The following is a 13,416-nucleotide window of genomic DNA, read 5'->3' on the forward strand; positions in this document are numbered from 1 at the left end:
CCGAGGTACTACTGTACTGCCATCAGCACCAAAGAGGCAGCTATATTTTACCTATGAAGCACTTCCTATGAAACAGCCTAATGTGACTCAACGATTTAAAAAATCAGTAATAAAAACATGTAAAAACCATTTTAAATCCAATACAGATAAAGATGGAATGGGCCATATTAATCAAATGCTCCTATACCCACCTCTCAAAGCCCACAGAATGGCATGGTTTGTCCTTCAAGCATTTGATTAAGGGCTGATTCCCAGGGATGCTAATCTGCAGGCCTCTAAACTATATAGCAGAACTGCAAGATAAACCCATGGGGGAAAGAGGATCCTATGGTGATGCTGTAATGTTTACATTCTTTACCTTTGAATTGCTTTTGATACTTCTGTAGTTCTGGGGCTAGAAACCCACTGAATGGCCCAAGGCAACCAATGACATTAGCTATGGAATCTTCATCATCGAAGTCGTTCTCCTCATCACTGTCTCTAATTTTTCCCAGCCATCTGCAAAAGGAAAGCACACAGACACATTGCTATCCTGGACGTGCAAGTGCATCTATAATAAACTGAACAGTTCACCAGGCTCAAGATACATAATCATCTACGTTTATGTACAGATCTTGCCTGGATTACAATATATGGTACTGGCAAGAGGTGAGGACAGACTTACCCTGAAGATGATTTCACTGAGGCAGGAAAAGGAGTAATGTTGTATGTATATTTCTCCCGTAATTCTGCTAGTTGTGGGAAAGGGAACTGGGCCATAGAATAAACAGTCTAGGGGGCGAAAAGAAAGAGACAATCTTTTAAAATCGGTGCCTTTTCTTTTACACTTTCAAAGCAACTGTCCATAACTCAAATAAAGGATGGCTGCAGGATTAAGCAATATATTTCCTCAAACGAAAGGTGAAAGGTGATGATGGAACATACATTTCCTGGAACATACATGGAACATACATTTCCCGCAGGAAAGAAGACGACTGTCTCGCTGGAAACGTTAAGAGAACTGTTTGAATGAGGCAGAAAAGATAACAAGGACATACATGCATGGAAAACTCGTGCAAACGCAAGCATTCGCTGCATTCTAAGACATTTGTTTTCAAGGCAGTGTGTGCAAATTTAAACCATCTCTACTGCAAGTGTGGTTAATCTATGGTCCTGCAGATGTTGCCAAACTGCAACTTCTGTCCTCTCTGCACCCACTCCAAACAGAAATTATGAACTAACAGATGTTGGAAGCATTCTTTATTGCTACCATGTCACAAAAGCAAGAAAGTGAATAAAGGGTGGAAATAATCACAAACGTTTGATTTGCCAAAAAAGAAGTGCTGCCATATGCACTCTCTGCGAGCGTTAGCGCAGGGCAAAAGTCTCTCAATTAAGGCATGTTTCTGAATGAATAAAGAATGAGTGAGTCTGCTTGGCCTGTACTTAATACACAAAAGCTACCATAGAAACTGATGCTATACTTCTTGCCTGAAGGTGGGGGGGACGGGACACCACATTGCCCTGATGTAGTGCAAGCAATGAAATGTTAAGCCCTTCTGGAGATGAGATTCCTTTGGCCTCAGTCAGGAGTGTGCACAAAAACTCCAACAACATAAAACACCTCTTCCATTTTGCAAGTCCGCACAACACCTGGCAAGCGTGGGAACAGACAAAACTGCACCTAGCCCCCACATCTCTTTCCCCCCTTATTGGAGTTTGATCACTTTCACCTGCTACAATCCTATCCTTTGGGAGAAGAACTGCAGCAGAACCTGAAAATCATTTATACCCTTTATGTCAATAGAAATCTGTTCCATATGAAACCTCTGAATGAAATTGTACCATTATTATTTTTCTGCATGTTGCTAGTTTCCAGAGGTTTAGGTTATAAACAGAACTACCGTATTTTTCGCCCTATAGGACGGACTTTTTCCCCTCCAAAAATGAAGGGAAAATCTGTGTGCATCCTATGGGGCGAATACAGGCTTTTGCTGAAGCTTGGAGAGCGAGAGGGGTCGGTGCGCACTGACCCCTCTCGCTCTCCAGGCTTCAGGAAGCTATCAGCAAGCCTGGGGAGCCCACGGGAGTTCCCGCAGGGCTCCCTAGGCTGTGGATAGCAGCCTGCCGCCCAGGGCGGGGGTGCCCTGAAGCAGAGCGCCCCCCGCGCGGGGAAGACATCTGCAGCGTGGGGAGCCTGCGGGAGTTCCCGCAGGGCTCCCCACACTGTGGATAGCAGCCTGCCACCCGGCAGGCTCGGCGCCCTGAAGCAGAGCGCCCCACAAGCCGGGCAGACATTGGCCAGCCCCACAAGCTCGGGGGACAGCGTGGAGGCGCAGCACCGCCATCCCGCTATTCCCCGGCCTGGTTTGGGGGGGGATTTTTTTCCTTCATTTCCCCCCAAAAAAACTAGGTGCGTCCTATGGGACGGAGCGTCCTATGGCACGAAAAATATGGTACATGTTCCTGTCCCCTTCTCTTTTAGCTGCAACAGACTGATATGGCTACTTCTGGGTGGGTGGGGGAACCAATATTCATAGCCCACCAAGCTGAACATAACACTACAGCCATATATTGTACCTTCCTTTTTTAAAAAAAATCCTCCCCAAAACAGCAAAAAATAGGTGATTTATTAAGCATCTTGGTGGGCTATCTTACATGGCCGAAGGCAGGCTTCCTTTAATACTCAAGGCTATCTGCCTATTATTGTTACATATCTATCCCATCTTTCTTCCAAGGAGCTCAAGGTAGTATCCATGGCTCTCCTTTTCTCCATCTTTATCCTCAGAACAACCCTGTGAGGTAGGCTGAGAGAGTGAGACTGGCCCAAGGTCACCCACTGGAACTTTAGGGCTGAGTGGGGATTGAAACCATGGTCTCTTGGGTTCAATTCCAGCACTCTGACCCCTATACCACAAAGACTCATACCTTTGTAAACCCGGAACCTCTCTGAACTAGAACAGCTTTATTATGACAAATGCAGTTCAACTAAGTTTTTCACAGAGCAGAGCCCTTGTAATCGGTGAACATGGCTGACATAAGCTGAATAATTTCAACGAGTCTGCCATGAGTAAAACGTAGTTGAATATTGCCCCATATTTTGAATTCACACATCAAACTAATCACCGAAATGCAATTTATAAGAGAGTAGGCAGCAGTCTGATACTGACATTCATTGCACTCTTCTCAGTATTGTACAAACCTATTTCGAGAGCTATGTGGGCAGCCACCGCTTTGTAGTTTAAAAGTACAGCACATTTGCTTTATTCATAAGGTTCCTTCCCTGTCTTTAAAGTTCTTGCCAAAGTTGGATGAAAAGCGAACTGTACAAGGTTGACTTGTTATTAACAGTAATAGAACACTCTGCTTCAATTAGATTTCGGAGAACACTTTATAATTTTTGAACTGTTTTTTTCTTCCTTTTCTGAACCCAGGAACCCAGTAAGCTGCCTTATACAGGGTCAGACCTTCCAGCTCAATGCTATATTTGCTTCCTGGCAGCAGCTATATAAAGGAGTCTTTCTCAGTCCTAACAGGGGATGCCAGGGGCTGAATATGAAAACCTTTGCATGCAGAGAAGATATTCTACCATTGAGCTACAGCGTCCCTTTAGGATATTTTTAATACTTTGAAAAAACGTGAGCTTTGTCCAACCAGAGCAAGATTATTCCACCCTAGTTTCACCTTAATGTAGTTCATACTTACTAACCTGCATGAGTTCATTGCTATCAATCAGGTCGCCTTCCAACATCTCTTGGGTTAACTTTCCCATGGTGCCATAGAATTCATCCGCAGTTTCACAACAATCTATCTGCCTGCATCGCAACACAAACATTTCCATTGTCTAAACAACATGTTATATTTCTGAGTAAATACAGAGTGCGTAATCAGTTATTTGGAGAGAGGGGGACACACATAAACAGCTATAAACAGCTTAACACTAGTGATATTAATAGACAGATATCCACAAATAGCTCTAATTAGAGAACAGGTTATTAATCTGTGTTTCAGCATCATGCAAACATAAAAAGTGAAAATACAACACTATTTCTTTGTCACACTTGAAAGTATCCCAGTGTTCAGGGGAATGAGTCGTCCAACAAAGCACCCTATTTGTGTGATTTACTCTGTGGCGATTATTTATTTACATTATTTCTTATGCCACTTTTCTCAAAGCAGCTCAAAATCATAAAAAACACTTATAAAATTTGAACTAACACGGTAAGAAGAAGAAAAAGCAGATTCTAATTCAGTAATCCAACTGAAAGTGATTCAAACCATTTTATAGTTTAGAAAGAGAGAAATCGCTCTTTAAAAGCCAGCCATCTACGATGAACTATGATCACACGGACTAACTATGCTGGGAGTAGGAAGCAATTTCAGCACACAGAGCGAAGGGAAAGGAGAGGGAAGTGTTACCAAATGTTTGATAGGACTTCAACCTTAAGTGTAGGAAGGAAAGGACTAGTCCTGTTTCCGTTCAGTTATTTCCTTATTGCAGTTTCTATGCAATTTGTCAGTGTTTTGTGAAATTTTGTTTAATCTCTACATCAGCAAGGGAACCATCTGTTATTAAGTAGCAGGCCAGTAAATGGGTCCCAAAAACATTCCTGGGAAATTTCCAAAAGAAAGGGTAGTAACTATTCCATTTAAAGGAGAGGCTAGACTGCTGTCTCTATACATGTACATCCTAGATAAAATTTAGATAGAACGCTTTAGAGACATAGTTGTTTAATATTTGCACAGTTCCAGTTTGATGAGAGCTTCTTTTGAGGTTTTCCTGCCCTTCTTTCGACTTCCACAGAGGAATGATTATTTCCCCCCTTCAATATGGTGTTTTCTCAGTGAGCATGTGATTGATCTGTAGACAGTTGAACTCTTTAGGATGCTCGTGAGAGGTCAAAGAAAGGACAACAAGATAGTGATTCAAAACAACAGTACATGTGCCTCAAAGGAATGAAAATGATCATGACTTAGAATTCATGCAGCATCTTCTATTTCAGATTGCCAGTTTAACTCTGAAAACCGTAATCTCACCATGAGCTTCTGTAGATAACCAACAGAAACAGAGACTCTGACAAATACCTACTTGAAATAAATATCGGGTTGGCTTTGATCATCATAATTTATCTTTGTGTCCTTGTTTTAGAGGAGGACCCGAGGTGGATGTAACCTTTCCACCTGAGCACTCAGATCTAAACCTGAGTATTTTCTAGAAGCAACGCAAAACTATTTCAGTAGCCAAAGATATTCAAGTATAAAAACATAGACAACAGTTCAATAGTCTGGTCCTATGTTTTCAATATACTGTTACCTCCCTGGGTTACAAACTAAATAATATCTATATAAACAGAAACAAGAGACTCTGCACTGCAGGAAGCTGCAAAAGAAACTGTGGCACCATCAGATCAACATCATATTTCATATACCCTTAAGAAGTAAATGGTGGTGGTGCACCTGTTGTGATCCACCTGGAATCAAGCTGTGGCCTACTTTTGTTGTTGTTTAGTCATTTAGTCGTGTCCGACTCTTCGTGACCCCACGGACCAGAGCATGCCAGGCACTCCTGTCTTCCACTGCCTCCCGCAGTTTGGTCAAACTCATGTTGGTAGCTTCGAGAACACTGTCCAACCATCTCGTCCTCTGTCGTCCCCTTCTCCTTGTGCCCTCCATCTTTCCCAGCATCAGGGTCTTTTCCAGGGAGTCTTCTCTTCTCATGAGGTGGCCAAAGTACTGGAGCCTCAGCTTCAGGATCTGTCCTTCCAGTGAGCACTCAGGGCTGATTTCCTTCAGAATGGAGAGGTTTGATCTTCTTGCAGTCCATGGGACTCTCAAAAGTCTCCTCCAGCACCATAATTCAAAAGCATCAATTCTTCGGCGATCAGCCTTCTTTATGGTCCAGCTCTCACTTCCATACATCACTACTGGGAAAACCATAGCTTTAACTATACGGACCTTTGTTGGCAAGGTGATGTCTCTGCTTTTTAAGATGCTGTCTAGGTTTGTCATTGCTTTCCTCCCAAGAAGCAGGGGTCTTTTAATTTCGTGGCTGCTGTCACCATCTGCAGTGATCATGGAGCCCAAGAAAGTAAAATCTCTCACTGCCTCCATTCCTTCCCCATCTATTTGCCAGGAGGTGATGGGACCAGTGGCCATGATCTTCGTTTTTTTGATGTTGAGCTTCAGACCATATTTTGCGCTCTCCTCTTTCACCCTCATTAAAAGGTTCTTTAATTCCTCCTCACTTTCTGCCATCGGTGTTGTGTCATCTGCATATCTGAGGTTGTTGATTTTTTCCCCGGCAATCTTAATTCCGGCTAGGGATTCATTCAGAATGGGTTGCAATTCAGTAGTGCACTAAAGACCAGTGCACTAGAATATCTGAAAGAACTTACACGGTTTTGAAACTATCTGACATTTAGTTTTGTGCAAATATGCACTGCCTGAAACTTTTGGTTCCTAACACCACAGTGCAGGAAATGAATTATCCATTATTCTGCCTTATATTCTGGGAACCAGAGCATTGAGCTTGTTACTGAGAAATATGGGTTCATACCTCCACTCAGTTATGGAGGTCATTGGGGTCTCTGAACAAATATCTCTCTCAATTGGCTACCACTGAGAGTTGCTTTCAGGCTAGAAGATGGAAGTAGGGAAAGGTAGAAATGCTTTAAGTATGAGAAGATAATGGTAATGCCTAACATAGGTACCATTCGTGGACACCTCACTGCAGCTGTACTGCACTGCTCAGTGTTTATTCTTGAGTCTTAACAATATATGTCAAGCTGGAGAAGTAGCCTTTGGCTTGGATTCTGAGTTGCCCATCCTTGAAAAGAAGGGCTCCTTCCTTGTATAGAAGGAAGTCTAATCCAGTATCCAGCAGAGGTTCTAACAACTGTAAGGGGAAGTCAGAGAGCAATGTTCACAGCTTTCCCCTTCCTTCTAGGTAAAAGTAAAGGGACCCCTGACCGTCTAGTTGCGGACGACTCTGGGGTTGCAGCGCTCATCTTGCTTTACAGGCCGAGGGAGCCTCCATAACTGAGTGGAGGTATGAACCCATATTTCTCAGCAACAAGCCCAATGCTCTGGTTCCCAGAATATAAGGCAGAATAATGGATAATTCATTTCCTGCACTGTGTACAGCTTCCAGGTCATGTGGCCAGCATGACTAAGCCACTTCTGGCGAACAAGAGCAGCGCACGGAAACGTTGTTTACCTTCCCACCGGAGCAGTACCTATTTATCTACTTGCACTTTGTGCTTTTGAACTGCTAGGTTGGCAGGAGCTGGGACCAAGCAATTGGAGCTCACCCCGTCGCGGGGATTCAAACCGCTGACCTTCTGATCGGCAAGCCCTAGGCTCAGTGGTTTAACCCACAGTGCCACTCACGTCCCCTCCCTTCTACAACCCTCCATAAACCTCTCACACCTTTCTTGATCCTTTCAGAGCAGACTTTCAGGGGTGCACTGGGAAATCACCAAGAATTGTCTAACCTAGCCTAGCAACAGGAATATCTCATGAGCAAATTCTGCTCATGAGACATAAAATAAAATCTAATTGTTCTTCGAAAGACAAAGTCAAAATGAAAACTGTCTGCCTATTATGGAAAAAATTTAAATCATGATTAGTGTTAATTGCATTTAGAAAGTAGCACTTAATTAGTTTTTTGTCTTATTTCAGGGACAACTTTTGCATCTAAACTGGCTCTTCAGGAAAGCAAAATATGTGGGCATCAGAAGAGGAGATCAGAAGCAATAATGCAATCCAGCAAAACATTTTTCAGCTGAACTAGCAGGCTTCTGCTTGCAATTACCCTTGAAGTCAATGACAAAAACTTGTTCACAAAAGGACTGGGTCTTTTTGTTTTGAATGTAACTAACTGGGAAAAGAAATAAGTTGTTCCAAGTATTATTATTATTATTTAAAGCATAAATCTGAATTTATGTGTCTTAGTACTTTATTTCATAAAGCTTTTTCAAGTTCTTCACAAGAGATGAAATGATTCCTAAAGCCCTTGCTATTAGCTTTTTTAATCAACTGTTCTTGACAGCCACTAGAATATTTGTTAGAACTTGTCCCAAAATAAACACACTTCTTTTTTTTAAAAAAAATCCTTTGAATATAATTAGTTTATTCAATTACCAGGGTGTTTCTTAGACTTTCATTAAGAGCTGCAAACACTCTGGGTGGAATTCAATTAACTCCCTTGTACTCAACAAAAGGGCTTTTGATCCAGCAGACACCTCTGCTAATGGAAGAGGAGGGGAAGGAACTGTTGCCGATTCCCCCTTGCCTCTTCTGCAGGGTCCCTCAAATCTCTGGAGCTGATTTTGGGGAGAAGGACACCAAGAGTTGCATTTGAGGGAGGGGAACCTGGCAAATAGTGAGACCCCTCCTCCTCAGTTAGAGGGCGCCTCTCCTGGACAAAAAGCCTGTGTAAATTTTGTGGGTTGGATCCAGGCCGCCTTTTGTGGACAGGAATCCTCCCTCTATGCAAGGCTTCTGATTCAACAGAAGGCTCCCTCCCACCCCGCCAAACAGTGTTGGAAGTAGTGCTGGTTGCAACTATCAAAGATACCTCTCCACTGGCTGCAGCAAAGTCTGGATCCAACCCCATTAAAGGGTAAAGGTACCCCTGACCATTAGGTCCAGTCACGGACGACTCTGGGGTTGCACGCTCATCTCACTTTACTGGCTGAGGGAGCCGGCGTTTGTCTGCAGACAGTTTTTCCAGGTCATGTGGCCAGCATGACTAAGCTGCTTCTGGCGAACCAGAGCAGCGCACGGAAACGCCGTTTACCTTCCCGCTGGAGTGGTACCTATTTATCTACTTGCACTTGATGTGCTTTCGAACTGCTAGGTGAGCAGGAGCTGGGACCGAACAACGGGAGCTCACCTCATCGCAGGGATTCAAACCGCTGACCTTCCGATCGGCAAGCCCTAGGCTCTGTGGTTTAGACCACAGCGCCACCCGCGTCCCTATCACTTACTTACTGGGGAGCAAAAGCGAGGAGAGTGCTCTTGCACTCAAACCCATTAAGGAGGGCGATTCAACTTCTGGGATATGTTTTAGGAGCAATGTCAGCTGCTAACTCACCACCACCAACCCACAAAACAACTGAACTGTATGTAACATAGCTGCATCGCAAAGCACACTATATGGGTCAACTGGGATGGAGAAGGAAAAAAGAATGGGCATCATTGTCAGAACTTCAATACCATTTCATATAGTACTTCCAACCCTCCAAACAACTATTCAGTATCATTTCCTTTAGGTATAGGCTGAAAATATACTTACTCTCCCAGCTTTGCCCAAATAGCCAGCGCTACTCTCAGTATAATTTCCGACCCTTCGAAGAACACAGAATCCCAGATTTTTAGAACTGTATGGTTAGGAAGGCATGTAGCGAACAGGGTCAGGAACCACTGCATAGTGAAGACGTTCATGAGTGGGGGTTCGTAACCGCCTGAAACAGAAGAAAACAGAACAGATCCACAGCTATTCCCTGAAAGTGTTTATCTTAACACAGCCCATAAGGAAGAAAAATACAGAATTGCAGTAACAACAAATGATTCCATTCCATTCATTTTTTGGTTTGCCATAGATCCAAGGAAGCCAAACACAATTGATAATATGCTAGTAACATTCCTCTATGGAACTGCTCAGCTTTTACTAATGTCGGAATCTGGTAGGATTTTTACCCTCAAGCCTTCTGAATTGGTATCATAAACTGAACAGCGGTGTGGGAGGTGATTGGATCAGGAGTGTAACAATAAACTCTGTTACACTTGCATTTCTACTTCCATCAACCCATCTCTTCCTCTCTTTTACATAAAAATAGCCCTGCTTCATCCGACCAAAGTCCAGCATCCTGTTCTCACAGTGGCCAACTGGATGCTTATGGGAAGCCTGCAAGCAACGCCCGAATACAACAAGTAAGTGGGATAAGGTATCAGTATTTGCATGTCAAACCCCGTAGTATCCCAATTTTCAATGAAATGCTTTGTCCAATTGCCCAGCACTCTCTTAGCATCTTTTAACTCTGCAGTGATGATCAATTATTTATTGAACTTTCTTATGCTGCTTTTCAAGACATTAAGTCTTTCTGAAGCAGTTCACAGCCATAATTTAGCATTTAAGAAAAAATACAGGAGATATCTTAAAAATGTAAATTAACGCAGCAGCAAAGAACAGATTCTCTCTCAAACCAGTAACCCCAACTGGAACAGTTATTAATATTTTCACTATGATCATGTTTGCTATTTTTAAAAAAATCTGGTTCAAAAAAATATATGTGATAATCATCTGAGGTCCTTCGTCCATGAGAGACCCAGAGCATGGCAGCACAAGAAAGAACCTTTTCTGTGGTGGCTCCCCACATGTAAAATGCTCTCTTTGGGGAGGCTCCCCTGGCACCTTCATTACATATCACTATGCGCCAGGCAAAAACTTCTCTCTTTAACCAGACTTTTGGCTGATTAACATTCTATGTCATTTTAAATGTGTTTGTTGGGGGAACGTTATTGGTTTTGTTTTGTTCTTGTTTTCATTATGTATTTTGTGTCCTCGTTATGTGGACCACCTTCAGATGAAGGACAGGTATACAAATTTAATAAATAATAATATTAATTAGTTTCACCTCAAACATTTGTTAAGTTTTAAACAGGCTAATATATTTCTTAGCCTCGTAATCAGATGCGTTCTAAATGCTCCCAGAGCAAAGAAATGTTATAGGAGCAAAGAAACAGAAAACTAACAAAGATAACAATTGGAAGGAATCTGTGCAGGCATCTACCTCCACTTTCCCTGTTGGCAGCTCTTTGAAGAGTATCCAAATGCTGTGACAGCTCAGGAAGTTTCATTCTCAGGAGGTCTCGGAACACGGCCATGTCGACAGATAGAGCTCGGAGGTTATTGACAAAATAGCTGTCAGGCAGCACTTTATCAATTAAGTAAATCATAATCTGAAAACAAAGCAGAAAAGGCTAGCAGCTAGTAAGGGTCCTGCGGAATCACTGTGGTTGAATACAAATTATTTCCATGCAATTCTCTATCTATTTGTATTGAAGGTAAAGGTAAAGGGAAGCAGGTGGTGCTGTGGTCTAAACCACTGAGCCTCTTGGGCTTGCCGATCAGAAGGTCGGTGGTTCGAATCCCTGTGATGGGGTGAGCTCCTGTTGCTCTGTCCCAGCTCCTGCCAACTTAGCAGTTTGAAAGCACACCAAAAAGTGCAAGTAGATAAATAGGTACCACTGCAGCGGAAAGGTAAACGGCGCTTCTGTGCACTCTGGTTTTCCGTCACAGTATTCCATTGCGCCAAAAGTGGTTTAGTCATGCTGGCCACATGACCCGGAAAACTGTCTGTGGACAAATGCTGGCTACCTCGGCCTGAAAGCGAGATGTGTGCCGCAACCCCATAGTCGCCTTTGACTGGACTTAACTCAAAATCCCCTGCATTCCTGTGTAAAAAACACCCACACCCATACCCTGCTTCGGGGGACTTTATCCCCACTGCCAAACTATTCTGATAGAAAAAATTCAAAATACGGGTAAAAACAACACCTTGCTCAGTAGCGTTACTCACTTTTAAAGCATCTCCCTCGTTGCCTTCCATTACTTCAAGAATGAGGGCAGCCAGAATGTTAAAGCCTTGACAATATCCCACAGATTTGTTCCACCTGGCGTAAGCCAGTAAAACACGTTTTAATACCACTCTGTCTTGCTCTGCCTCCTGGCCACAGTAAGAACTGCATCCAGTTCGATGAAGATCCTAAAGAAAGTGGAGGGGGGAAACAGGGAATAAGGTCTCAGCAGAAGCTCCTTTATGGCTTTTACATTGTTAAATTCAAGCACACACTCTAACGTCAGCCCTGTTTTTATTTCCTGAATTAAATTGACTTTGCACGATGGAACGGAATCTGCAAATGTCCAATTCCAATATGAAGTAATTTAGTAGATTCAATATCCACACCCTTTATCTACTGACATGCTCAAGGAGGCTAACTGAATAAGCAATTACCACCGGTCAATATAAATTAGAAACAAAATAACCATTGTGCAGAAGTGGATTATTTCTTAAATGGAAAGTTAGAAACACCTTTTCTGCTGTCAGCAGTTAATACTGTACTGGGCAGAAGCAACAGCAATATAAAGCTTGCTACTTACTTAATCTTTTGTCTCCTAGTTCCCAAGTTAACATGCTGGTATATGGGAATAAATACCATCCTGGGGGTGAAGGCAACAGGCAGCAGCATTCTGAAGCTAACATTCGTAACAAAATTTTAAGAAATTAAGATATCCCTGGGACAGAAGGCAATGCACTTTCTAGCCATATTGAAACAAACACTGAACAGGTGCATTTTATCAGGCAAGCTGTAAATTTTAACATCCAAAGGAAGGTTTCAGATAGCTTGCAAAGTCCCATCTGTCTCTTTAAAAGCGTGCCTTTAAATCAAACAAAGGCTTATAAAAGAGCAGAATGAAAATCGGAGTGAAGTGGATGATGTTAAGCGGCAATTCAAAACGTTAAACTACTGCAATTTTAAAAGTTCACTATTTGAATGAAATGCAGAAAACTCTAATTACAGAATTTGTTTTTTCTGGAACCAGCGGAGAAGTTCCAGTGAGCATGTACAGTGCACTAGTCTCCATGCGCATGAGCGCACAAGTTATGCCTTGCATTTAACTAAGTTCTACTCAGTGCAAACCCACTAAAATTAAGTGAGCCATGGCCAATAAACTCAGTGGGTTTACTCGGAGTATGACAAACATTAGATATGACAACCCCACATCTTGAGAAGACACTGTTTATCTTTCAAAAGCAACATGTAAAATTCTAGAAAAATATGTGGACTTGCACTATATAACTGCGTGACCGGAATACCTTCTGCTTGAATAACAGGGCTTCCCTGACATTCATCTTGCTCTGTGCTCTCTGTGGGAGAACCTCTACAAAAGACATAGGGGTGCACAGAGGAGGAAAGGGGGAAATATTCTGTTGTGCCTTAGTGTGAATTCCACCCAATATGCTCATTTTGGTCATTGTCATTTTTCCTTTGTTACACTGTACAGTGGTACCTCGGGTTACATACGCTTCAGGTTACATACGCTTCAGGTTACAGACTCCGTTAACCCAGAAATAGTACCTCAGGTTAAGAACATTGCTTCAGGATGAGAACAGAAATCGTGCTTCGGCGGCACAGCAGCAGCAGGAGGCCCCATTAGCTAAAGTAGTGCTTCAGGTTAAGAACAGTTTCAGGTTAAGAACGGACCTCCGGAACGAATTAAGTACTTAACCCGACGTACCACTGTACATAGGAATTGACCGTTGGGTCACTCAACTGCCTCCCTCCCCACTGTTATTTTACACTGCAGGGGTGTACTAACTGTTGTTTAGAACCCAAATTTTGGTTTGTGTGCCAAACATACAGGCAAAC

At 42.7% G+C, this 13,416-nt stretch overlaps 1 protein-coding gene across 5 annotated transcripts in view; it reads right to left on the reverse strand.

Annotated features, from left to right (window-relative positions):
• TBC1D30 (TBC1 domain family member 30) overlaps positions 1–13,416 on the reverse strand; it is a 39,706-nt gene that overhangs the window by 4,676 nt on the left and 21,614 nt on the right. For all 5 annotated transcript variants that reach the window (XM_081877889.1, XM_081877888.1, XM_081877890.1 and 2 more), the window contains 6 exons: positions 11,565–11,750; positions 10,776–10,944; positions 9,278–9,446; positions 3,689–3,794; positions 665–771; positions 359–498 (listed from right to left, as the gene is read on the reverse strand). In XM_081877889.1, coding sequence (XP_081734015.1) covers positions 359–498; positions 665–771; positions 3,689–3,794; positions 9,278–9,446; positions 10,776–10,944; positions 11,565–11,750 — 877 coding nt within the window. The remainder of the gene's footprint in view (positions 1–358; positions 499–664; positions 772–3,688; positions 3,795–9,277; positions 9,447–10,775; positions 10,945–11,564; positions 11,751–13,416) is intronic.

The sequence above is a fragment of the Podarcis erhardii genome (genome assembly GCF_964252035.2).
Source record: "Podarcis erhardii genome assembly, chromosome: 10".
Classification (NCBI taxonomy): Eukaryota; Metazoa; Chordata; class Lepidosauria; order Squamata; family Lacertidae; genus Podarcis; species Podarcis erhardii.